Below are 27,541 nucleotides of genomic sequence, written 5' to 3' on the forward strand. Positions count from 1 at the left end.
ATGAATGTGCAAATAAAGAGGAAGAGGAAAAATAGAGAGTGAGTGCTTTGCAGATGCATCATGTGCCTCTGCCCATATCTTGTCACCTGGATAAGTATTACTGCATGGGTGACAGTGTTAAGCTCTCATTCCAAGGCCTTCAAGATAATAAAAAAGTCATTACTGCTTACGAATGTGTGCAGTTTGTTGGGCACAGCTGGCAGATACCCTCGTCATCTGCGTACTTCCAAATGGGCACAAATGAATCCCCTTTCACCCCGCTCGGGCACTTCTCCACGCAGAGAGAGGCATCCTTGTAGTGTGCACATGCTCTGCATTCTTCTGCCCCCTGTGCCAGCACCAGAGAAAACTTTAAGAAGTTGTCCTGCAGTATGCCAGGTATACACATTGCCCCCCTGCCAGTTACAGTCTCACTCAGTGTCAATTACCCTTCACGCATACTCTGCCCCTCCTGTTCCCCATATAGAAACTGCCCCTCGCCAGCCTCCTCACCGGTCCCAAGCAGGTTTCTGTGCTGTTCTGGGGAAGACACTCAGGGTGACAGGGTATGCATCTGCTTCCATTCACATGCTCCCGCACGTCCCTACAAGAGGTAAAGTTAGACACTGGACTGGATCTGTTGTCATATCCTCTCCCACTGCCGCTTCCTGCTGGCTGGGAAGTGAGATTAGGGGTGGTCTCCCATCTCCGCCCTCCAGTTAAGCACTGTATGTATTCTTAGTGTGCTTTTATCTTAGCCTTTTGTTAAGTTATGTGAGTTATTTTAGAAGTCTATACAGCAGGGGTGGCCAACTCCGGTCCTTGAAAGCCACAAACAGTCCAGGTTTTCAGGATATCCACACAGAGTATGCATGATAGATTTGCATCTTCATTGTGGATATCCTGAAAACCTGGACAGTTTGTGGCACTCGAGGACTGGAGTTGGCCACGCCTGCTCTAGAGGTTATTATTGATGTTGACTGATTTTTTTATTTTTTACCATATTGTTAGTTGAAGGTGTATTTGCTTATGTATTTTATCTTTTCTGTGCTTTATGTAATCCACTTTGAATAGATGTTGCTTTCTGGAATATGCAGGATATGAACATTAAATGAGGGCAGAATATGGGGCGCCCAGTGTATGGTGGGCCAGACAGACCCTCAGAGCCTCGTGTAATGAAACATCTCAGGGCAACCCATTACATTCTCTTTGGTGATCTCTTGTTGGGGACCCCTCCCCACAGCAATTCTCCTAGGACTGGGGGAATTGTAGGTCTGAAGGTCTCCTTCACATGTGAATCCTCTTAATATGGGGGACCCCTGATATGAGAAAGATGAGGACAAATAAAATACAGAAAGATTCCTGAACTTCAAAGCGTCAACATTAGTGCCCAGAGGGGATGCGCTTCCATGTAAATGAAAGGATTTTTGCACCCCCAGCATTTTGGAGTTTGTGCAGAAAGTATGACACTATCAGGGTTATAAGCGGGTTTGTGGTGGGGCCCCCCAGAGCCTTACCCTTCCAGGACATTGCAGGACTCGACACACTCCTGTCCTCGCAGGTAACGGTCACATTTAACACATTGGGTGGGTCCCAGGCCCCAGCACTGACCGTGGGCACACAAGTAAAAACAGACCAGACCTTCGCTCACTACGGGAAGCAGAAAATCACTGCAGTTAAAGATACAGGTCAAGGTATTCCACAAACGTCTACCTCAAAAACCTGAGTAAAACAATCAGATCTGTCACTGGAAAAGTCTCACTCCTTCCTTCCATCCCTAACCTCACACACTGCGGATGAAGCCTACCTCCATCCTCTAAAACGATATATGATGAGAGAATATGGCTCTACAATATCTGTACAAATCATAAACAAGTTTCACAATGTGAAATTAACTATTTTTAGTATTTTTAACAATCAGTGCACAACCAGATTTCAACACTGATGCTTTATAATCAAAATACAGATATCAATTTATGTATGCATACAAATGACCAAAACTTCACAAAGAGTTTTACCCATCAAATATCTCACAATTATCTGCCAGCTACAGAATTTATGATTTGCAAATCATTCAGCACGTCTAAGGAATTACATTTTTTGTTTGAACTGCATCCAGTTATCCCATATTTCTACTTAGTACCTAAGATACATAAATCATTAGAGATCCCCCTCTCCCTCGGCTGCCCAATAGTTTCGAGCATTGGCTCTATTTTGGAACCATTGGCAAAGTTTATTGATAATCTACTTCAGCCATTGATTCCTAAAATCGAGTCATAAGTAAAAAGATTCTATTCATTTCATCACTGCCTTACAAGATATACCATGTATGGAGGCCACGCGGCTTTCAGTGATACCAGATATTGCGTCTTTGTATACAAATATCCCCCATGAGGGTGCGTAAGAGAAGATTGAAGAGATGGGGATTTCAGAAGATAGGGGAAATTTGTAAACTTACATTAACACACAGTTATTTTAGGTAAAAGGTATCCCAATGGGATCTCCCATGGTACAACTGATGGCGTACCTTTATGTTGTACGCTTTGAAAGATAGTTCACTTATGCATCATTTTTTTTCATCAGATATATTTTGGAAACGATTCATTGACTATCTGTTTTGGTTGTGGTCTGATGAAGATGATAAACTGGCATAAGTTAAACAATGGATTAATGCTTTAGATCCTAATTTAGAATTCAGAGTACAATCTCATCAGTATACCATATTATTTTTGGATATTAGGGTATATAAAGATCAAGACAGTGTTAATACGTCAGTCTTTAGGAAACCAACAGACAGGAACAATCTTCTTCATTATGCAAGTTTCCATCTGCAATCATTGAAGATAATACACCATTTACTCCTGGGGGAATTCTGCGCACAAAAACTTAAAATTCTACAAACTTTATACTGGTCAAAATAACACAATTTACATGACAGTCTTTAAGTAATTACATTTTAAATTAGTACAGAAAAATGTTATTACTTAAAGATGCAGAATTTTAAATATTTTGAGCAGAATTTCCCTAGAAATTCACTGTAAGAGTGTTCCTTCCACTCGCTCTCCCTACTCCGCTACTCCCCTGGCCACTTTGCCCTTTCAGGCCCCAACTCCTCCACCTGCCAGTATCTCTCCCCTCCACCTCTAGGATCAACCCCTTCCACTCTATTGCCAGTCCCAGAGTTTGACCCCGTTCTCAGTACTGCCCCTCACACAGGTTCCCTTTGTCCCTCCCTCTCTCACACACATGCTCCCTCTCTCTAATACACATACACGCACCCTCAAACAGGCTCCCTCACCCTCTCGCACACACACACACATCCCCTCACACAGGCTCCCTCTGTCCCTCCCTCTCTCACACACATGCTCCCTCTCTCTAATACACATACACACACCCTCATACAGGCTCCCTCACCCTCTCGCACACACACATCCCCTCATACAGGACCCTCTCTCTTGCAAACACACCCACACAAGCTCCCTTTCTCTCTCACACGTACATCCTCACAAAGGCTACCTATGTCTCTCTCTCATGCACCCCTTCACACAGGCTCTGTCTCACACATACACAATCCCTTCACACAGGCTAGCACCCTCACATACACACAATCCCTTTTTCATACACACGAGCTTCCAATCTCTCACACACATACACACTCCTTCACAATCTCCTCATATAGGCTCCCTCTCTCTGAAACCCACACTCAAGCATCCCCCCACTCACCCTCTCTTACCTCCCATGCTCTCTCTCACACCCTCCCGCTCTCTCTCACCCTCCCCACCCCCCTCTTACCAACCATGCTCTGTCACCCTCCTGCTCTCTCTCTCACCCTCCCCACCCCCCTCTTACCTCCCATGCTCTCTCTCACCCTTCCATCCCCTCATATAGGCTCCCTCTCTCTGAAACCCACACTCAAGCATCCCCCCGCTCTCTTACCTCCCTTGCTCTCTCTCACCCACATACATTCTCTGTCACTGGGGCCTTCCATCTTTGCCGCGAGCGGAGCACACTCCATTCGCGGCACACGGGGGCCTTCCATCTTCGCAGTGAACGGCGCGCCGGGGCCTTCATCTTCGCCGTAAACTGAGCACGTCCTGCAACACACGCAGGACACACTCTGTTTGCGGCATGCAGGGTCTTCTCTGCTATTTTCTGCGCAAATTCTGTGCTCCGCAGTAGCGCAGAATTCCCCCAGGACTAACCATTTGTTCAGTTTCTACAGTTTCACTGACTCTGTTCATCTGTAATTGAATATAAGACACAGTCTATTGAGCTTATTCAGAGATTTTTTGACAAGGTATTCAAAAGGATGTGTTAAATGCGCTTATAAGAAAGCTCGCTACGCCAACTGACAAAATTTGTTACTTAAAACTGACCATGCATCTATTTCCCATACAGTTTGTACTATTCCTTATTCAACACTACCACAACTATTAAGAGCATTATATCCAAATGCTTTATCATCTTTATTCCATTTTAGCGAGAACCCCATATTTACGGTGATGTGAAGAATAAATTTAAGGTCTCGTCTATCTACACATAGAGAGAGAGTGTCCCCCTGGTGTCATTAGAGAAAGGCCAGTTTTCCTGTGATGGGTGCTCTGTTTGTGATCAGATTGTACATTAAGTGCATTTCTTTTTGCCAACTTATGTTCTACCTGGCTGATTTACATGCAGAACAAAGGGAGTAGTGTACGCAGTGGTGGGCCTGTGCAGTTTAACATATATAGGTCAAACGAAAAAGGAAACATAAAAAGGAAACGAAAAAGGAACATAAAAATTGTTTACGATCACAAAAACATAATGCTCCTTTAGCAGCCCACTGGATACAGAAAACACACTTTGTGGAGGAACTGAAATTCTTTGTAGTAAAAAAGTTAAAATCTAGTAATCGCAGTAATGTCTTTTAAGTTGTTTCAGTATGAAAGGAAAATTGGTTCTTACCTGCTCATGTTTGTTCCTGTAATACCATGGATCAGTCTAGACTCCTGGGTTTTGTCTCCCCTCCAGCAGATGGAGACAGAGAAGTTTTGACTGACACTACCCTACATCCAGAGGTGTCACCTGCAGTCTATCAGTATTGTGCTGTACCCAAGCCAGGCAAATAGCAAACCATAACTACATACTAAAACCCCACCCCTTTTTTTTTTTTAAACAAACAGAGGGAAGATGAAACCCTATAAACTCAGAACTTTGCCCACATGAGAACCCTGAGTGGGACCAAAAATTGAATTATTGTTAGATCGTCTCTTCAGAGCGATGAGTAATAATTGAAATGAGCGGACTCTCCCCTTTCCCCCAAACTAGACGGGACTCTGGACTGATCCATGGTACTACAGGAACGAAAATTAGCAGGTAAGAATCAATTTTCCTTTCCCTGTACGTACCAGGATCAGTCCAGACTCCTGGGATGTAACAAAGCTTTCCTATGTGGGTTAGGACATAGAGGGTCCCGCTCGAAGCACACTCTCGCAAACCTCCTGGTCTCTGGAGCCTAGACATCCAGACGGTAGTGCCTAGCAAAAGTGTGCAATGACTTCCAAGCAGCCGCACGATAGATCTCTTGTGGCGAAACTTGTTGACACTCAGCCCAGGAGGCCGCCTGAGGCTGAGCAGAATGAGCCTGAAGACCGGCTGGAATCGGCTGACCTTGAGCAATGTATGCAGAGCTGATAGCCTCCTTCAACCAGCGAGAAATAGTGGCCCTAGAAGCCTTTTGCCCCCTTCTGGAGCTACTCCAAAGAGATGATCCGACAGGCGGAAGCTGTTTGTAATCTCCACGTAACACAACAATGCCCACTTCACATCCAACCTCCACAATTTTTGGACTGAGGAGTGGAGGATTTCAAACCTGGAAAGGAAGGAAGCTCCACAGACTGATTCACATGAAAAGAGGAAACCACCTTAGGCAGGAAGGAGGGAACTCAAAGACAGGCCGAATCAGAGATCTGTAAAAAGGGCTCCCTGCACGACAAACCCTAAAGCTCCCACACCGAACAAGCAGAAGATATGGCCACCAGGAAAACCACTTTTAATGTCAGATCCTTTAACGTTGCCCACTTCAAAAGCTCAAAAGGGGGCACAGACATCGCCCGCAGAACATTAAGGTTCCAAGATGGAAAAGGATTCTGGACGGATGGATGCAAGTGCTTCACTCCCCGAAGGAAACGCGCCACATCGGAGCACGCTGCTAATGAGACTCCTCGCACCTTTCCATGCAAGCAACCTAGAGCCACCACTTGCACTTGCAGGGAATTAAAGGGCAACCCTTTGGTAAGACCATCCTGCAAAAATGCCAAAACATCCGCCACTGAGGCCCGGACAGGCTGAACCTCATGTGCCGTACACCAAGACTCAAAACCTCCCCACACCCTGACGTAGGCCAGGGAGATAGAGGTCTTCCTGGACTGCAAGAGGGTAGTGGTTACTGCTTCTGAATAGCCCTTATTCCTCAATCGCTCCCTCTCAAAAGCCAGGCTGCTAGACAAAAGTGATCTGCTCCTTCAAAACAAATGGGGCCTTGACGCAGGAGATCCGGCAGGAAGTGAAATCGCAGGGGCCCGTCCATTGCCAGATTGACCAGATCCACGAACCACGGCCACCTCGGCTACTCTGGAGTGACGAGAATATTGCCCGAATGAGCCTCGATATGGCGCAACACTTTGCAGATGAGCGGCTACAGCGGGAAGACATACAGAAGGACCTCCAAAGGCCACAGCAGGACTAGGGCATCCACCCCTTCCACCCCCCGGAAAGTCGCCATCAACTCCACGCATGGCTGGGTCCACCTACGGCAAATAAGGAGAAATGTGTTCTCTGACAACTCCCACTCCCTGGGATCCAGCTGGTGACAACTCAGGAAATGTGCCTGAATGATGTCGAGGCCTGCGATGTGGGAGGCTGCTATCCACTGCAGGTGCAGTTCCGCCCAGCTGATGAGTTCCCGGGCTTCCGATGCGACCACCCTGCTCTTGGTACCTCCTTGGCGGTTTATGTAGGCTATTGTCATCGCATTGTCTGACAGAATCCTCACAGATCTCCCCCTTACCAGAGGGAGGAGAGCCTGCAGAGCCAGGCGCACCACTTTGGTCTCCAGCCAGTTGATAGACCATGAGGCTTCCCTCCCCGACCACCGGCCCTGCACAGATCGCTCCTGACAGACTGCCCCCCCCCAACCAGAGAGGCTGGGATCCGTGGTTACCACTATCCAAGCAGGGACCTCCAAGTCCATCCCGCGGTGCAACTTGCTGGGAGGAGCCACCACAAAAGGCTGAAACACGCAGATTCTGTGAGAAGAAGTGGTAGCTGAAACTGCTCTGAGACTGGATCCCAGCAGGATAGTAACGCGGACTGTAGAGGTCTCATATGAGCAAAGGCCCTTGGAACCATCTCCAAAGTGGATGCCATTGGACAGCCGAGGACCTGTAAATAATCCCAAACTCTGGGAAAATGCTTCCCCAACAGCACATGTACTTGTGCTTGCAATTTGGTAATGCATTCTTCGGTGAGAAAGACCTTGCCCACTCGGGTGTTGAAAAGCACCCCCCTCCCCCCCTGGAACTCTAAGGTCTGGGCCGAGATAAGGTGACTCTTGGCCAGATTGACTATCCACTCCAATGACCTCAGGAGCTGGAGGACTCGATCCACCGCTGTCCAACAGAAGGACTCCGACTTCACCCAAATCAGCCAGTCGTCTAAGTAAGGATGAACCAAGATACCCTCCTTCCAGAGCACTGCAGCCACTACAACCATCACCTTGGCAAAGGTCCTGAGCACTGTAGCTAACCCGAAAGGAAGGGCGCAAAACTGAAAATGCTCCTCCAGAATCATGAACCTCAGGTACTTCTGGTGGTCAGGACGAATTCCTATATGAAGGTATGCTTCTGTTAAGTCCAGCGACGCCAGGAATCCCCCCTTGTGGACCAAAGCAATGATGGAGCAAAGAGTTTCCATATGGAACTGAGGGACCTTGAGAGCTTTGTTGACCTTTTTCAAGTTGAGTATGGGCTGGAAGTGCCCTCCTTCTTGGGCACTATGAAATAAATGGAGTAACGACCTGCCCCTTGCTCCTCCGGGGGCACTGGGACAATGGCCCCTAGCTCGCAGAGGCGCCGAACAATGTCTTGCACAGCCAATCTTTCTTCGCTCGTATGAACATGGGGAGACCAGAAAACGATCCTTGAGGGGCCAAGAAAATTCTAAAGTGTAGCCTTGACCTATTATGCTTAGAACCCACTGGTCCGATGTGATTTTGGCCCACTCCTCGTACAAGAGAGCCAGCCAGCTCCCTATTACCGGAACCGGGGAGTGGGCCAGCCTTACCTCATTGGGAAGACTTGGGTCCACCCGATCCCTGGGAAGAATTGTCTCTGCCAGGACGTCGGCCACGAAAGGACTGGCCCCAAGATTGCTGCTGGCCCGAGACCTGTCTTGAAGAAGACCCCAACAATCTGGAGGTTCGAAACTTCTGATTTCCTCAGAGCCGGGACCAAGCAGGAAAGGAGCTCTTCGATTTTGGCTTATCCTCTGGCAACTTGTGCACCTTGTTCTCCCCCAGGGATTTAATCATGTCCTCCAAGTCCTTGCCAAAAAGCAACTTGTCCTTAAAAGGCAAGGAACCCAGCTGTGCTTTAGATGACACATTGGCCGACCAATTCCTCAATCGGAGGAGCCTTCGAGCAGAAACTGCCAACACCATGGACCTGGCCGAGGTTCTGAGCAGATTGTACAACGCATCCGCGCTGTAGGCCACCACCGCTTCCAGACACTCCGCTTGCAAAGCTTCCGAAGCAGACAAGGACGTATCCGCCTGCAACTTCTGAACCCAGAGGAGCCCGGCTCTCAAAATATAGCTGCTACACATAGCAGCCCACGCTCCCAGAGCAGAGAGTTTGAAGATCCTCTTAAGCTGCGCCTCCAACTTCCTATCCTGAAGTGCCTTAGTACTGATCACCGGAATGGTCGTTTTCTAAGTCAGTGGTTCTCAACCGGTGTCGTGCACCCGCTGCTCTTCCCTCCCCCCCCTTTCACCTCAGCGAGACGAACACTGCTGCCGTTCCTGCCCGGGCTATCAGCACATTCAAGCCCCGACGGGAACGGCAGGCAGTGTTTTGTGGAAGCCAGCAACAGAACGTGATCTTTTCTTCTTCCCGCCCCTGTGGCCTGGAAGAGGAAGTGATGTTTATCGGGCACTCGGGAAGAAGAAAAGGCCATGCCTGCATGCTGCTGCTGGAGAAGGAGCACAGCACCACTGCCCCCCCTCCCCCGAACTCCCCTTCTCTCACCAGCGCGACACTAGCAAGAAAATATAAAATTAATAATCAAACTGCAAAAAAAAAAAAAGGTTGGGGTGGGGAGAAAAGCATAAAATTACATTCTCAGCTGATTGCTCTGTGCCGCGATCGATCGCAGCACAAGCAAACAGCAGAGTGCTGCCTTCTTATTGCTGTGGGGCTGGGGAGGTCACTCCTGCTGGTTTCCAGCCTGTCAGGACACTGCTTTTTTTTTTTTCCAAAATATATTTAGTGGGTGAAACCTCACATTGTACAAAACAACAGATCAATAAAACAACATATCATAAGCACCCAAATAAACTTTTCAATATTCCCCCCAACCCCCTCCCAGCCCCCCTCCCCCTTCCCCTAGAGAATCTCCGGGCGTTATGAGGACCAGGTAGCGCCCAACACAGAATCTAGTATGTGCCCCATGGTAGGCTAGCCGGGTTAGAAGCGTCCTGGCTCTAGGAGCTCCCCAAAGGCGCTAATTGCCTGACTTGAGGAGATAATGATCTATAGTAGCGTCCCCAAATCTCCTCGAAAACTCGTTTCTTCCGGGGGGAGAAACGCCTGTACATCGACCCATATTCCAGTTGGTACATTTCCCTCATCAGGGAAGACCACATCTCGAGGGTCGGGGGAGGACACTGCTTTTAATAGCAGCATACCAGCTACCTTAGCTGCTATGTGTGCTGTGGATGGGGGTGAGTGAGACAGAGAGTGAGTCAGCATGTGTGGAAGTGTATGAAAGAATGTGTGTGTAAGTAAGAGAAATGCGTGAGAGCAAGAGACTGCTCAGGAAAGTCACAGGTGTATGTGAGAGAGAGAGATTGGTCAGGCAGGTGACTGGTGAGAGAGAGAGAGAGAGATTGGTCAGGCAGGTGACTGGTGAGAGAGAGAGAGAGATTGGTCAGGCAGGTGACTGGTGTGAGAGAGAGATTGGTCAGGCAGGTGACTGGTGTGTGTGAGAGAGAGATATTGGTCAGGCAGGTGACTGGTGTGAGAGAGAGAGAGAGATTGGTCAGGCAGGTGACTGGGGGGTGTGTGTGCGAGAGAGAGAGATATGGCAGCTGAGATTCAATGCCAAGATTGAAGCGGTACAGAGAAGGGCGACCAGAAAGGTGGAGGGTCTTCATCGGATGTCATACGAGGAGAGATTGAAGAATCTAAATATGTACACCCTGGAGGAAAGGAGGAGCAGGGGTGATATGATTCAGACTTTCAGATACTTGAAAAACTTTAACGATCCAAAGACAATGACAAACCTTTTCTGTCAGAAAAAAATCAGCAGAACCAGAGGTCACGAGCTGAGGCTCCAAGGAGGAAGACTAAGAACCAATGTCATGAAGTATTTCTTCACGGAGAGAGTGGTGGGTGCCTGGAATGCCCTTCCGGAGGAAGTGGTGAAGTCCAAAACTGTGAAGGACTTCAAAGGGGTGTGGGATAAACACTGTGGAGCCATCAGGTCTAGAGGATGCGTATAAAGAGGAGGCAGCAAAACACTGCACGGAGCAGCAGTAGCCACAGAGGCATTCACGGAGCGGGATGCCAGTGGCCAGTGGTTGGTGTTCCACCTTCACGGAGCGGAAGGATGGAGGGCTGCCATCTCCAAATTAAAAAAAAACAAAACAAAAAAACAGGGGTGGGTTCATGGGCTATAGGTATTACCAATTATTAGGCTTATTCAATTATCAATTATTAGGCTTATGCAATATTTGTTGATAGTTAATGTGACCTTCAAGGCATAATTCACTTTCAATACATATCCAGCATAGCTCGGCAGGGGAGAAGAAAAACTAATACTTCACGCATATCACGCATATCCAGCATATCTTACTCTCTGCTTCAACGGCAGAGAGCTATGCTGCCACTTATCCAACTAATCAAGCTTGATATTTCACTTGGATGCAGCTCCATCACTGCTCTCTACATTAATGGTGGGGGTGAAAGGGAAATAGAACCTAAGCTTACTAAGAGCTAAGAGAAATAGATAAGTATGAGAAAAAAAGTGTGAAGCTTGCTGGGCAGACTGGATGGGCCGACTGGTCTTCTTCTGCTGTCATTTCTATGTTTCTATAGGTGACTGGTGTGTGTGAGAGAGAGAGATTGGTCAGGCAGGACACTGGTGTGTGAGTGTGTGTGAGAGAGACTAGTCATGGGCCCTAAGGAAGAGGACTGTGAGGACAGAGCTTCAGCAGCCCTTGCTGCTTCTGGTATGTGCTATTGGCCTACCAGGGAAAGGAGTAGGAGAGTTACTGGAGAGGGTAAGTAAAGGTGCCTTTTTAAGTTTATCTTTCTTGATTGACTGCCATTTTAATTATTAGGTATTATGTGATGTGTCTGCTGTTAGAAATATTTTATTGGTGCTTGGAGAATTTTTAATAATTTTGAAAGTTTTTAATGATTGGATGTTCCATTTATTAGTTGTTTTGAAACATTTATTATATTCTAGTTTTAGAATTATTTTATATTTCTCGGGGAATGTATAAATAGAAATGTGGAGTCAAAAACTGAACTGGAAACAGCAAGAAGCCAAACTCTGTATGCAGTAAAACAGTGCAAAAACAAAAACATAAGCTTTATGGTCTCTTTATTCTGTATTTGGTGAGGGTCTGTCTGTGTTCTGCGTATGTGACCCAGCTAAGGGTGTTCTGCGAGCTTGTAGTTTCTTGGTAGGGATCTATAGCAGCTTGGCTTGTTCTCTTTTCCTAATAGGAGGTGTATTGGTGTTCAGGGCCTGGTGTAATTTTTGCAGTGCCTCCTTTTCATAGGTAGGGTTGTTACTGTTTGAGTTCCATAACGCAGGTGTAACTTTGTGCACATTATTTCAGATCCTGGAAGTCTGATAGGTGCTATATTTTTGTTTTGCACAGAATGCAGAGTGGCTTTTCATTCCAGTTTCTGTTTCCATATTGGTAATCTGTGGTCTTTCTGTACTTGGTGAAGGTTGATTCTAAGTGTGTGACCGAGGTGAAGTATTTTGCTAGCATGTAGGCATTTGTCTCTGTTCAATACTTTGTCTATTGTTTAATGTAACGCCTTACCGGCGACAGTTTTGTTATATGGAAACCGACTTGATTTGATATGTATATCGAGAATGTCGGTATATAAAAACCCTAAATAAATAAATAAATAAATAAATATTATTTGTTGTGTTTTCTCCATAGAACATGCATTGGTGGTAAATTACTGTTTTTTCATAAGGACGGCTATTGCACCTGGTAGGAGAGAGTGTTTATGATGTTGCTGTTATTGAGATGTCACCAGAAATATCTTTTTTTTGTATGGTAAATTGAACGGGGAATGTCCTAGTTCTGCTGTGCACCCACTGTTGGGGGTCGAGGGGGTTCCTGTGGATGCAGAGTGCATGTTTACATTTAGCCCCGTGATGGTCACGTGCTCAGTGTGTCACGCATGTGAGAACCTTCTGTCAGGTGTATCAGACAGAAAAAAGGTTGAGAACCACTGGTCTAAGTAACAGCTAACACCGCAGCACCCACCTTAGGGACCTTTAGGGCCTCCTCCGGCAGAGGGTATAACTTGTCCATTGCCCTGCTGAACTTCAGGCCAGTATTTATTTTATTTATTTAACTCTTTTCTATACCGGCATTCGTGATCAGTATCATATCACATCGGTTTACATGGAACAAGGGGGTTATAACTTTATAACCCCCTTGGAGTGTCCCACACCCAGTGCTGACCGAAAAATGGAAAGGGAAAGATCTGGCGGCCCATGGAGCCCCAACATAACCGGGTCCACCGCACCAAGCGCCATGCTCTCCGGGGCGTCCTCTATGCCCAGCTCCTCGAGAACTGCGGGAATAAGAAGGGCTAATTCTTCCTTCCGGAACAAGCGGACTACCTTGGGGTAGTCCGCTTGTTCCTCTAGCATCGGAGACCCAGCCAAAGGCTGATCCAGATCTTGATGGGTCTGATCGGGGTCCACCCCGAGCCTCCTCTGGCCCCTCTTTCGAAGACGAATCCCCTGCTGGCTGAGACGCCAGTGACCTCAAAGGACTGTTATTTCTGGCGGTCCCCTGCTTAATAAGGGTCCTGGGCCATGCCTCTCCCCCTTTCCGGGGGGGGGGGGGGTCGCATGGGGTGGGAAAGACCTAATCAAACTCCTTTTTGCTGCTTTTCTGGCTTTAAAAGCCTTGTACAGCAATAACAAAGTCGGAGTTAAACGAGGAGGAAGAGCCTGAGCCCCCCTCCGACGAGGACAGCTGATCTGTGGCGTTGTCACCCCCCTGCGGGGATAAGGAAGGAGGAAAATCCACCTCCCCCTCGTTGACTCGCGCGGATGCTGCAAAGGCAACCAAAATGGCCTCTGATCCCGCGCGTAGCAGGAACGGGTCCTCTGAGCCCTTCTGTGCTGGAGCGAGCCCCCCCCAGACTCCCGGCGAGCCTTTGATCGGGACCCTGACGCCATCTCGGAGGTTCCCCTCCCCCCCCCAGGGAGGCTCCGGGTGCACAGGTCACCATGCAGGTCCCACACATGGCACAGGCCCCACCACGCGGCATGAGGGCAAGCCCCGAAGCAGTACTGCCCCCTAGACAGCGGCAACCAGGGACGGAGGAGGCGAAGAGAGAGCTGACGGAAGAAAAAGCGAGGCAAATGAGGAGAGTTCCCACTCCCTGCAGCCTACCTTCCTTCTGAAAACCTCTCCTTTTTTTTGAATTTCTATTTTTACAAACTTTACTCAAACAGGCTCGAGCTCTCCAAGGTCCCCCGATGCAGGATGAGCGAACAGAGCTCCCCGGTATCACCCTGGCTGGACAGCACATACAGGGCCACCGACCCCCTGCTCAAGAGCCTCAGATACCAGGGGAGATGGTCCCACCAGGACCAGACTACCCCCTGGGAGGCTGCTGAGACTTCTTACTCCCTGGTGCTAACTCTCAAAGTTGTCTCTTTTTTTTGGTCTCAGACTGCAGGTGGCACCTCGGGATATAGGGCAGTTCAGTCAAAACTGTACGTACCCGGATCAGTCCAGACTCCTGGGAGGCAAAACCCAGGAGTCTGGACTGATCCGGGTACGTACAGGGAACAACGTTTTATTTTTATGTGGAATACTATTACACTTATGGGGGTTAAACAATGATATTGAATGGTCAGCTTTTTTATAACCATGTAATTTTGTTATCTGGATACGGTTCCAGTTGCAGTTATATTTAAATGATCCTTACCTCGTGCATTTATTTATTTATAAACTCCTTAATCCGAGGCCTTAAGCGGTGCACAGGTCAACATTCCTAAATTAAAACAAAAACCACATGCAAAGACCACAACAAAAGAATCAGTCATTCTATTCTTGGTTGCTATGCACAGGTGAGTTAATTAATCAGGTATATAATTAACAGGAATACTCTGGTAATGTTCAGCCATTGATGAAGGTAACATAAGTGTTTATGACTCTTGATCGAAATGATTGGTAATGGTGAGTCTGAAAATTATCCGTTATTTTTGATGTTTTTTAGTCTTATTTTGATTAGATATAATTTGTTTTGGACCTTTGTGGTTTATTTATTTTAGGTTTAAGGCACATTAATCCTGAGATGTGAGAAAGTGGTACAAATCAATGTTACAAGACTCAAATTATAAGTTAGTGCTTTAAGGTGTATCTTCAAGAATATTGTGGATAAGTCGAGAAAATATAAGTAAGATTTATTTGTGAATACTTTAGGAAATTAGGTTTAATCACACAAAATAAAATAGGGTATATGATTACTTACCTATATATTGTTTAATGCAGATTTGAATGTTCGAGTCAGTGTCTTCCCCTGAAGAAGCCCGGTTGAGGTGAAACAAGGGATCCTTATCGGGGTGATTAATGTTAATATATAAAGATGTGTATCGTTTTTATATATTGTATCATTTCGTACTTCATTTTTCCCCGTAGTTAACTTCGTTTTTTCCAAGTTTCAGGGGTTTTTTTTTCGTATTTCACATTCCCTGTACGTACCTAGATCAGTCCAGACACCTGGGTTTTGTCTCCCTTCCAGCAGATGGAGACAGAGAAAGTTTCACTGACACTGCCTCTTAACCCGGTGTGCCACCTGCTGCATCCCTTCAGTATTTCTCTGTCTCCAGCAGATGGAGGAGGTGTTACCCAGGATGCCTCTTCGGAAGATCTGGACCCGGGGGAGGGGCTGGTGGACCCCAATCTGCCCCCAACACCCCAGACCTTGATGCCGGGCCTGCCCAATTACCCTCGGTGGAGGGGGATGACCCTAAAGTTGAATGCTTATTTCAGCGTGACAAATTGGCACCTTTGATTTCTCATGTCCTTACGGAGCTAGAAATTGCGGAATCACTCTCGGAGCCGAGCCCTGACAAGGTGGATCCTGTTCTCGCGGGCTTGCGCAGGCTTGCTAAGACATTCCCCTTGCATGCCATGGTCAAACAGCTGATGTTCCAGGAGTGGGCTACCCCGGAGATGGGCCTCAAAGTCAGCAGGGCAATGGACGCCTGAAGACGTTTTTGAACTGCTGAGACTTCTTAAGAAGGATGTGTCCGTTTTGGCAGTTACCAAGCGGACAACCATTCCTGTGGCAGGAGCAGCGGCTTTAAAGGATCTTGAGGATCGCAAATTGAAGGGTTATCTCAAGAAGATATTTGAAGTTTCTGCCCTGGGCATTTGTGCTGCAGTTTGTAGCAGTTATATGCTCCGGGCGGGCCTCCGCTGGTGCAGCAGTTGCAAAGCGCCAAGGACCTTGCTCCCCCAGAGGCGAAACAGGTAGAGTGCTTAGAAGCGGTGGTGATTTATGGGACGGATGCCCTCTATGATTTGCTTCGCACTTCATCGCGTACTTTGGTCTCTGCGGTGTCCACTTGGAGGCTTCTGTGGCTCCAGAATTGGGCAGCGGACGTTTCCTCCAAGGCTCAGCCAGGTGCGCTCCCATTCAAGGGCAAGCTCCTATTCGGGGAAGACCTGGAGCAGCTAAATCAAGCATCTGGGCGAGAATAAGGTCCATAAGCTCCCGGAGGATAAGCCAAAAGGACAGAAACCCTTCTCTTCCGCCTGCTTCCATTTTCGTGGTCAAAGGCGGTTTTGACAGAGCAGGGCTCAGAGCATGGGCCAAAGACAAACCTCAGGGAGGTTCCGGTCTTGGTCGCAGGCCTATCACGGATGTCGAATGGCCTGGGTCGGCGCCGGACAGGGGTCAAGTGGGCCAAGTCTGCCCAATGAGTTGTGGCCGACCCACTCCCTGGATCCTGTCATAAGGGGCCGGCTCACCCTCTTTTTCGAGGAGTAGGTCAAGATCATGTCAGACTAGTGGGTTCTCAGTGTGATAGAACACAGTTATGCATTAGAATTTGCTCGTTCACTCTGAAACCTGTTTCTGGTGTCCCTCTGCGGGTCTCCAGAAAAAGAGTTCATTGTTCGCCAGACCCTTTGTCGGCTCCGATGTCTGGGGGCCATCGTTCCCATTCCTCAATCAGAGCACGGGATGGGCCGTTACTCCATTTCATTTGTCGTCCCAAAGGAGGAGGGAACATTTCGGTCCATCCTGGATTTAAAGAAGGTGAATGTGGCTCTCAAGGTGCCCCGTTTCCGGATGGAGACGCTCCGCTCGGTCACTGCGGCAGTACGAAAGGGCGAATACCTGGCATCCCTAGATCTGACGGAAGCCTAACTCCACATCGGGATTCACCAGGACCATCAGAGATTCCGCAGATTTATGATCCTGGGGCAACATTTCCAGTTTTGTACTTTACTGTTCTGCCTTGCCACGGCCCCACGGATTTTCACCAAAGTGATGGTGGTGGTAGCAGCAGCCCTAAGGAAGGAGGGAATTCTGGTGCATCCCTATCTGAACGATTGGCTGTGCTCTCGCATCAACCCCACCCATTAAATACCCGAATGTTACGTCCTGCCTCCAAACGCCAAAAACGTCATTGATGTCACACTTCTACAAAAGGCAGAGCCAGCAATGTCAAACACAGAATATTTTGACCACTACTTAAACCCGGAACACCACAGCGACCAAGATCCTCAAGCCTATTACCTCAAAGAACTTGCACTCAAGCATTATCTATCATGCATAAGAAACAGCCATATTCACTGAATCAATATTTACTCAATACATCGCCAGCCGCACACTAAGGGAATATAACACCTAAAACATCTCATCAAATGTATGCACTCCACTCCACATCCTGATTTAAACCCCCCCGGTTCAACCGTTCCCCAGTTGAAAATATACCGCTGTTCTTTCTGCAATAATATTAGTGAGACATTACCTCCCCGTTTCAACTGTACACGATTCAACACACAGAACCTCAGATCCTGTATTCTATGTCTCAACTTCTTCCAGTGCTGTACTAACTGTGCATTATCTTTTTCTCTACGAATACTGCTCAAATGTTGCACTATTCTTTTTTTTTTTTTTTAATTTATGCATTTTTTTAATTACATTGACAAGTATACACTTGTAAAGTAATATAAAGCACAGAAAGAAAATAATAATAAAAAAACATTATTACTGTTCCTATTAAACAAAATTGTACTTTATAAAAATAAAGGCAATTTGGGTGAGCCCTGACTAGGCAGCGCTAGTAAACATTTAGAAATTAACATTACAATATTGCAAATAAATCAACCTGAGAGGAACCATCACTTTAAATTATCATAGAATGGATAGTTTCTATAAGGGAGTCTGAGAATGAGAGTCAAGGAAAAACCTAAGCTGAGATGGGTCAAAGAAAACATAATTCTGTTCTTGAAAGAAAATAAGGCATTTACAGGGAAATTGTAATTTAAACCGTGCACCTATTTGTAATGTTTCATTTCTCATTTTCAAAAATAACTTGCGTCTATTTTGAGTAACCTTAACCAGATGTGGAAAGAACCATATTTTTTGCCCAAAGAAAGTAGCTTATCTATTTCTAAAGAAATATTTAAGTATATTGTTCTTGTCCATAAGAAATGCGAAAGTGACCCGCAAAGGCTTCCTCCGTGAGACCGTCATTTCTTGGGACGATTCGAGTAAAGTAGTTAAATCAGGTAAATCTTGCTCTTCCAAATTTCCTGGATTGGGTTCGCTATAAGGAAGATAATAAGCCTTGGTTACAACATGTTTTTTCTCTTCTGGGACTTTCAAAGTCTGGGTTACATACAACCTGAATAAATCAATTGGAGATACATTCCTCAAAACTAGGAAGTTTAAGAATCTACGATTTATAGGAAGGATATTGATAAGAATACTACTTTGGACTTAACCAGTGTTCATCCAAAACGTTTGAAAGAAAGCATCCCTATTGGCCGATTCTTGAGGTTACGTCATTTATGAGGCAGGCATAAATAAAAAAAAATAAAGGTTGGGAGGATTTAGGTAGGGCTGGGGGGCGGAAGGAACGTTCCCTCCGAGGCCGCTCCGATTTTGGTGCGGCCTCGGAGGGAACAGGGAAAGCCATCGGGGCTCCCCTAGGGCTCGGCACGCGCAAGGTGCACAAGTGTGCACCCCCTTGCGCATGCTGACTCCGGATTTTATAACATGCGTGTGGCTGCGCACGCATGCTATAAAATCGGGCGTAGATATTACGCCCGCACTTAGGTACGAATATCTGGCCCTTAGTGTGGGGCTGGCGATGTATTGAGTAAAGATTGATTCAGTGAATATGGCTGTTTCTTATGCATGATAGATAATGCTTGAGTGCAAGTTCTTTGAGGTAGTAGGCTTGAGGATCTTGGGAGCTGTGGTGTTCCGGGTTTAAGAAGTGGTCAAAATATTCTGTGTTTGACATTGCTGGCTCTGCCTTTTGTAGAAGTGGGACGTCAATGACGTTTTTGGCGTTTGGAGGCAGGACGTTGTAACATTCGGGTATTTAATGGTGGGGTTGATGTGAGTGCGCAGCTGCAGCATTTTGATGGTGAACGCTGTCATCGTTACGAGAGTGATGGACGAAATGGTTGGAAGTAGTCGAGTAAGTTATGAGTTTCTTGTGATTAATGAAACATTTGGGTAATTGTATTGGTGCTGGTGGTTTGAGGTATTGCAAGGTATTCATTTATTGTGTCTGTTCTCTTGATTCAGTGATTGTGGTATGAGAGGATAGCAGTTTTCTCCGGAATTGAAGACAGAATATGTTGTAGTTTGTGACTATTAGTCTTGAATAGTACTATAATGGATATTGAGGTAAGAGGCTGTATCGATTTTGGGTTGTTATTTTTTGAACAGGATAGTGGTTTCTGAGTATGTGTTGTTGTTATGGGTATAGTGTGACCAGGTGATTTCTGATTTAAGTGATTTGGGGTAAATATTATTTAAATATAATTAAAATGCTTTGAGTAAGATTTGGAAATCCTTTTAATATGATACTGAAGAAGTGGTATTAATAATGAGAGGTGTACAATGTAATAATAAAAATCTTTTGTATTTTTATAAGAGGTATTGAAGAACTGTGAAATATATCAGTAGATGTGAATTTGGATGGCTCCATCTGCCTAGATGATACAATCGAATCCCCTGATGAAACTCTGGGTGAAACAGGAGTCTCTTGTCGGGAGAGGAAAAGAAATAAGAGGAATCGTTTGGGAGAAGAAAGAAAAAGAAGATCATAAGGATTGTACCACTTGGATGTGGAGGAATTGTTGTAAATAATTTTGAATTTATGGGAATGTTTTAACATTTTTTTGATAATAATTAAAATAACTGTTAAGACAGGCAAGCAGAAAATTGTATATTGTTGAGACAGGAAAGTAGAAAAATGTACTGTATTGTATGAATGTATGGTATGAGTGTGTTTTGATAAATATATAAGTTGTAACAGCTTTTAACAAAAGATATTTGATATAAATAAATGTTGTATTATTCATATGTACAGGTATGTGATATATGTAGTACCATGGATCAGTCCAGACGCCCGCCCACTGGAGGGTTCAGGGGTGCATATGGTGAGTCCGCTTGAATTGTACTATTTTCTCTAGCCTTTACTGAAGAATGGCTTAATCTTTTCAGATTACGTTAAGCAAGTTCCTTGTTTCAATTTCAAAGTTTTGTTCCTCATCCTCTGCTCGTTTGAGGGTTAAAGTTAGTTTAATTCATGAGACGGTTGTTCCAAAAGATTGTTCTGCTTGGGTACGAATAAATACTGATATGCAGCAGGTGGCACACCGGGTTAAGAGGAGGTGCCTGTGAAACGTTTTCTGTCTCCATCTGCTGGAGGGGAGGCAAAACCCAGGAGTCTGGACTGATCTGTGGTACTACAGGAACGAAAATTAGCAGGTAAGAACCAATTTTCCTAATTTTGTGTTAGTGCACACTAACACAAAATTCAAAAATTTCCCAAATTTCGGCGTATTATTGTTCGTTTCGGGGCGCTCCCGAAACAGGACGAATGCACATCTCTATTAATATCTGCAAAAAGGGAATGCAAGGACTTAATTAGATGATATATGAAGAACCAACATTACATTAGCTAGGAGAGATGGAAGAGTAGATTTAGTATCTCATGTGTGTATTTTATAGGCAGGTGGTTTTTAGTTTTGTACTCTATGTGTGAGTGATGGTGTTGAGCGTATGTGTATGTAGTATGAGCATTTGTTGAGGTGAGACTGCTGAATGGTTTGCAAATCATACTTATATTAAATTCTATAGCTGGCAGATAATTGTGAGATATTTGATGGGTAAAACTCTTTGTGAAGTTTTGTACATTTGTATGCATACATAAATTGATATCTGTATTTTGATTATAAAGCATTTATCAGTGTTGAAATCTGGTTGTGCACTGATTGTTAAAAATAATAAAAATAGTTAATTTCACATTGTAAACTTTGATTTGTACAGATGTTGTAGAGCTATATTCTCTCATCAAATATAGTTTTAGTAGATATATTTGAGGGAATTAAATTGTATCATCACATATATGCCTCCCTCCATGCTCCTATCCATTGACCTCACACACAGTGATGGAGCCTCCCTTCATTCTCCCATTCCTAGCGTCACACACCATGATGGAGTCTCACTCATTCCTCCCATCCGTGAATTCACACCCTGATGATGGAGCCTCCTTCCATCCTGCCATCCCTGACCTCACACACTACGATGAAATCTCACTCACGCCTCCCTTCCATCCCTGACCTCACACACCGTGATGAAGTCTCAGTCCTCCTTCCAATCCCTGACTTCACACACCAAGCCCTCCATGTCTGAAAGTAGTTAATTTGTTTTACCATTGTTTTCAAAACTTTTCTAATAAAAATGGAGATGATGCAGCCCCTAGGCTAATCATGTTGAATTCAGTTGCCTAGCAACAGGGATAACATTTAGAGAAATAATCCATCCCTCCTCCAGCCAGCAGTGCTTGACAATCATGCAACAGTACGATTCACAAATGTCATGGGAGAGGGAAACCCGCCTGGTCTCAGCCAGGCACCTTACCACACTTGTCTGTGGGCTTGTTGGCTGATGTCAGCAGCTCCTGCCGGGGGTTCCTGAAGATGTCTTGTTTCCAGGGTACAGAGTCAACGAAACACAGGTTGGTATTCTGGTGAATTAAAACCATACCGCTGCTGATCTCAGCCAGGGAGCGCAGGCCAAGGGATGTGATGAGAAGCTTGTGCAGGAACATGGAGTAGATGCCACTGAAACAAGATGGCCAACCTCAAATGCTGCCTGAATGAAGAGCCCAGAATTCTCATTCTGTCAGTACATTACCACCAGATCCAGGTGTGGAAGAGTCACAGCTCTGTACGATGATGCCTTAGGGCTGCGAAAGAGCTCTGGTGACAACTAAAGCAATGGATAGGAGGGCTAAAACAATTTGCTGCATATCAAATGGGACAGACTGAGCTGGGTCTGGCTTTGCATGGAGTAATAGTTCTCTAAGAACAGCAGGGCTCCATCCCCCTGCACTCAGGGCAACACGAGGGTCATTGCCTGACCCAGGTCAACTCAGACAAGCTAATCCAGTCCTGCTTTACTTTTTACTCTATTTCTACATTTTATTCCTTTGTTATTTTTATGGTTTAACATCTTTATTCAGCCAACCACGTACAATGATGAATCAAATACAAATAAGAGTTAACACCAAATGGATACATCAAATCAACAGTTTCTTTTCAATTGAACTGCTCCCCTATGAGGAAAGGCTAAAGAGTTTAGGGCTGTCCAGCTTGGAGAAGAGATGGCTGAGATGGGATATGATAGAGGTGTTTAAAAACATGACAGGTCTAGAATGGGTAGATGTGAATCGGTTATTTACATTTTCGGATAATAGAAGGACTAAGGGGCACTCTATGAAGTTAGCAAGTAGCACATTTAAAACTAATCGGAGAAAATTCTTTTTCACTCAACGCCAATTAAGCTCTAGAATTTGTTGCCAGAGGATGTGGTTAGTGCAGTTAGTGTACCTGGGTTTAAAAAAGGTTTGGATAAGTTCTTAGAGAAGTCCATTAACTACTATTAATCAAGTTGATTAATAGCAGGATCAAGTTGATTAATCAAGTTGATTAATAGCAGGATCTTTTTAGTGTTTGGGTACTTGCCAAGTTCTTGTAGCCTGGTTTGGCCACTGTTGGAAACAAGATGCTGGGCTTGATGGACCCTGCCATGACCCGGAGCCACGTGGAGGAGGCCACAGTGAGAAGCGGAGAGGAACAGCATATAAGAGGGGACCCGGCCATGGCTGCCCGCGGCCGGGGTTCACAACAGCACCTTGAATACTGTGTACAATTCTGGTCGCCACATCTCAATAAAGATATAGTTGCGATGAAGAAGGTACAGAGAAGGGCAACCAAAATGATAAAGGGGATGGAACAGCTCCCCTATGAGGAAAGGCTGAAGAGGTTAGGGCTGTTCAGCTTGGAGAAGAGACGCCTGAGGGGGGATATGATAGAGGTCTTTAAAATCATGAGAGGTCAAGAATGGGTAAATGTGAATCAGTTATTTACTCTTTCGGATAATAGAAAGGACTAGGGGGCACTCCATGAAGTTAGCACGAAGCACATTTAAAGCTAAATCAGAGAACTTTTTTTCACTCAATGCACAATTAAACTCTGGAATTTGTTGCCAGGGGATGTGGTTAGTGTAGCTGGGTTTAAAAAGGCTTGGATAAGTTCTTGGAGAAGAAGTCAATTACCTGCTATTAATCAAGTTGACTTAGAAAATAGCCACTGCTATTACTGCCATTGGTAGCATGGGATCTTCTTAGTTTGGGTACTTGCCAGGTTCTTATGGCCTGGATTGGTCACTGTTGGAAACAGGATGCTGGGCTTGATGGACCCTTGGTCTGACCCAGTATGGCATTTCTTATGTTCTTATGTTCTTAAAAGCGTGTTGAAGGCTACTTGTGCTGACAGGTGGGTTTCCTTGTTGTGCGTCATATTTGCAACAGCTAATCTTTTGTTGTGTTTACCCAATTGATCTTCCAGTGACAAAATATGTCTATCCAAATCCTTTTTTCTTTTAATTAAAAAGCTATTATGTCACCCCTCAACACTGCTTTGCTGTATGCCAAAACAGAATTGGCTCCTCAAGGTGCACCGCATTATTTGCAGCATAATCTGCCCATTTTGCATTTAAATAGTCTTTAAATTGTGGATCATTGGCTAAATAATATGGGAATCGCCAGAAAATCCCAGAGGCTATTTCCCTAGCACACTGACATTCAACCCCTATAGGTGCATGGGCTGAAATTTTTACTTCCACAATCTATGCATTCTCTATTCTAGAAACTCACCCCTAGAAAACAGTAGTAGTCTATTTGCGAAAAAGTAGAATGCGTTCTAGACAGAGGTGTGTAATCTGTTTCTAGCGGGTGGAGTGTTCTCTATGCATCTAGCAGGTGTAGCTCCAAATTTCAGAATGGCATCGCTTTCCCTTTGTATGTTTTGTCCCCTTGAGTGAATGGCACTTATCCAGCATCGGGTCCAACACTATATTAAGATCCCCAACTACAATCAATCTTCTAAATATGGCAGCAGCTGTTTAACAAGGTCAACAAAAAAAAAGAATGATGATAAGTGTTAGGTGTGTACTGTACACATTGCAGAAGATGGGAGGTTTTCCATCACTAATATGACATAATGCCCACTAGGAAGTGGAATTTCCTTTTTTTATAACTAAAGGTTATTTCAGATTAATCGCCCCACACGCGCCTCTTCCATCCCAGGACCGTCCGATACCTTAAACCTGCTTCCTGGTCTTCAGTTGGTTTTTTTTTGGGGGGGGGGGGGGGGGGGTTTAATCGTAGCCGACAGCCACTGCGAGAAGACTGACCGGTTAACTTTTTTTTTTTTTTTTTGCAATCGGGCTAGGTTTCAGCAGGGGAAGGGGGAGGGACCAGATTACCAGTATCCCCCCAGCTGCCTTACCATTCAGGAGCCCCGCAGGGTCACCAACCCCAGCTCCTCACAACCTGCACCCAGGAGGGATGGCCCCATTGGTACCTGCCTACCCCTGGGAGGTGTTGTTTTTTTTTTCTTTGCAGTCCATGGCAAATTTGCCAACACCTCCTGACAAGGTGAAGACCGCAGGTTTTGCATCACCTCCATCTGCTGGAGACAGAGAAATACTGAGGAGATGGAGGTGGCACACCGGTCTAATAGGGGGTTCTCTACAAGTTTTGCTCTGTCTCCATCTGCTGGAAGGGAGGCAAAATCCAGCAGTCTGGATTGATCCGGGTACGTACAGGGAACTAAAGGTTATTTCAGATGCTAAAAACAACATCCCTGGTATAATAATCAAATTAGAGAAGCCAAACGAATTCTAAGAAAAAAAGAAAGGTTGTGGAGGAAAAACAAATCCACAGAAACATTAACCAATTATCGGTTCTTTCTTGCATATTATAAAAAATTGATAGAAAAGTCAAAAAAGGAATATTATGGTTCAAAAATTCAAGTTTGCATATAATCATAACACTATTTAGCATAGTTAAAAAGCTTGCTAATGACAGTAACCAACATATTACGCGCCCCGCCTGCAGCCGTCCCACGCATGGGACCGCTCACCTGCATAGTTCCTCAACGGGTCCCGGGACAACCTCCCTCGCGGTAGTTGCTAGTCCAGCTAGGCCCCAGCGGTCCATGGCTGCAGTTGCCGGGCCTGCCACTGCACGCTAGGCCTCATGCCGAGGTTCGGCGTCTTCCTCCATGCTAGCCACGCCCATACGCGCGCGGCCTGCCCCGAGACTTGTAGGGCCAAGGGCGGGTCCGGGTTCCGCGGCTCGCCCTGATTGAGCTACAATATAAGGAAGTTCCTGACCACTTCCTTGCCTTGACAATCGGGTCGGCTTGTATGCTAGATTGCTTTGCGCTTGTTCCTGCTTGTTCCTAGTCTCATTCAGGATCCTTCTGTTCCAGTTCCATTCCTGACTTGTTCCTGTATCCTCGGTCCTGAGTCCCGCCTGTTCCTGTGTTCGTCTATCTGCCTTCCCAGGTAGTACCCTCGGACTGACTTCTGGTACTGACCTCGGATTGTTCCTGACCTGTCTGCCTGCCTGCTGCCTATCTACAACCCTCGCTGGTTCCTGACTCGTCTGTCTGTCTGCCACCTGCCTCAAATCCCAGCCTGTTCCTGATCTACTCGTCTGTCTGCCGCCTGCCTCTAGACCTCTGCTTGTCTCTGACTACATCTGACCTCTGGTATCTGACCCTTGCTTCGGTGACCACTCCTCGGACTGATCTATGGACATTGACCTTTCGCCTGCCTGACCACGCCTCCAGATTCTGGCTCTGTTCCTCGCCTTGTCGTCACCAACTCTGTTCTGGTTCTCCCTGCTCCAGCTTGAACCTGACCGTGCTCCTTCTGTGTCTGTGGGCACGCTGGACTATCATTCTCCCAGGAGACCCTGTGAGGCCCACCTAAGTCCAAGCGGCCCGGGTCCCTACAGGCTACTCCCGGGGGGACCTCATGCTTCCAGTGGTAAAGCTCTTCCCTAGCCTCTGTCTCCTTCAGTGCTCCGCCCCCTGGGGCCAGTTACCTCCTGTTCCCTTTCAGGAGCCATTCCACCCTTGCCCCAGGCCAAAGGTCCATCCCTGAGCGCAACACAACACACATTAGAACTTCCCGAACATCGATGTAACGAAATTGCTGTGTTCTTTAAAAATAAAATTGATAAATTACTGGAGAGCATAAAAATTAGTCCAAAACAGGAGATTAAAATGCTTTCCAGAGAGTTAACTAAGTGGGCTAATTTTAAGGAAGTATTGTCCTTAGAGGTGGAAGGAATGATAAAAGAACTAAACCCTGCAAACCATTTAATTGACGCGAATCCTACATTGGTGCTAAAACCTTCAGTACAAATTGTGGCACCATACATCTCTGCCATTATTAACCTGTCTCTAAAGGAAGGATCTTTTCCAGATATGCTAAAAGGCGCTATCATCAAACCCATTAAAAAGAAAAAAAAACCTGGATTCGTCTGTATTAAGCAACTATAGACCTGTCTCTAATTTAGCTTTCCTTGCAAAATTAATTGAAGAAATAATACAAATACAACTGACTGAGCACTTAGAAGCTGAAACATTATTACTATCATTAACAGATACAATACTTAGGGATTCGATAATGGCCAACAATATTTATTGATTTTACTAGACCTTTCATCTCCATTATACAATGGTTTTCATCATATTTACAGAACCAATTTTACCAAGTACAAATAAATAATACTCTCTCAGAAAAAATCATGTTATAGACAGGAGTACCACAGGGATCTGCCCTTTCAGCTATGCTTTTTAATATATATACATGATGCTGCTATGTCACCTTTTAGCAGGATTGGGAATTATTCATTACTTATATGCAGACGACATCCAACTAATTTTACCAATATCCAGTACCCTTGATAAAACTTTTAAACTAGCAGCCATTTATTTAAACATAATTAAACAGCTTTTAACACAAATGGAATTAGTATTCAACATTGATAAAACTGAATTTATTCACGTAGAAAGAAAGGCCTCATAGATTATTCAAACACCGATAGTGATTAACGACAACCTAACAGTTAAACTGTCCAATAAGGTATGCAATCTTGGAGTAATAATCGTTCCCTGTATGTACCCGTATCAGTCCAAACCATGGGTTATGCCTCCCTTCCAGCAGGTGGAAACAGAGAAAAACTTGAAAGGCACCCTCACTTAACCTGGTGTGCCTCCTGCATCCCTTCAGTATTTCTCTGTCTCCAGCAGATGGAGGTCGTGCAAACCCTGCAGTCTTGCCCTGTTTCTGGGGTGTAGGCTATCCTTTAAATTTATGTAAAAGAAACTAGTTATAAGTTCTGAATCAAGCAAGTTTAAAAAAAAAAGACAGTTCTTCTGCAGAGGGAAGTGTTCCCTATC

At 45.5% G+C, this 27,541-nt stretch overlaps 1 protein-coding gene across 1 annotated transcript in view; it reads right to left on the minus strand.

Annotated features, from left to right (window-relative positions):
* The window catches only part of ERBB2 (erb-b2 receptor tyrosine kinase 2), a 149,177-nt gene that overhangs the window by 38,748 nt on the left and 82,888 nt on the right, over window positions 1-27,541 (minus strand). The window contains exons 12-15 of the mRNA XM_029573784.1: window positions 21,639-21,841; window positions 1,497-1,629; window positions 493-583; window positions 171-328 (exon numbers count right to left, since the gene is read on the minus strand). Coding sequence (XP_029429644.1) covers window positions 171-328; window positions 493-583; window positions 1,497-1,629; window positions 21,639-21,841 — 585 coding nt within the window. The remainder of the gene's footprint in view (window positions 1-170; window positions 329-492; window positions 584-1,496; window positions 1,630-21,638; window positions 21,842-27,541) is intronic.

The sequence above is a fragment of the Rhinatrema bivittatum genome, chromosome 12 (assembly GCF_901001135.1).
Source record: "Rhinatrema bivittatum chromosome 12, aRhiBiv1.1, whole genome shotgun sequence".
Classification (NCBI taxonomy): domain Eukaryota; kingdom Metazoa; phylum Chordata; class Amphibia; order Gymnophiona; family Rhinatrematidae; genus Rhinatrema; species Rhinatrema bivittatum.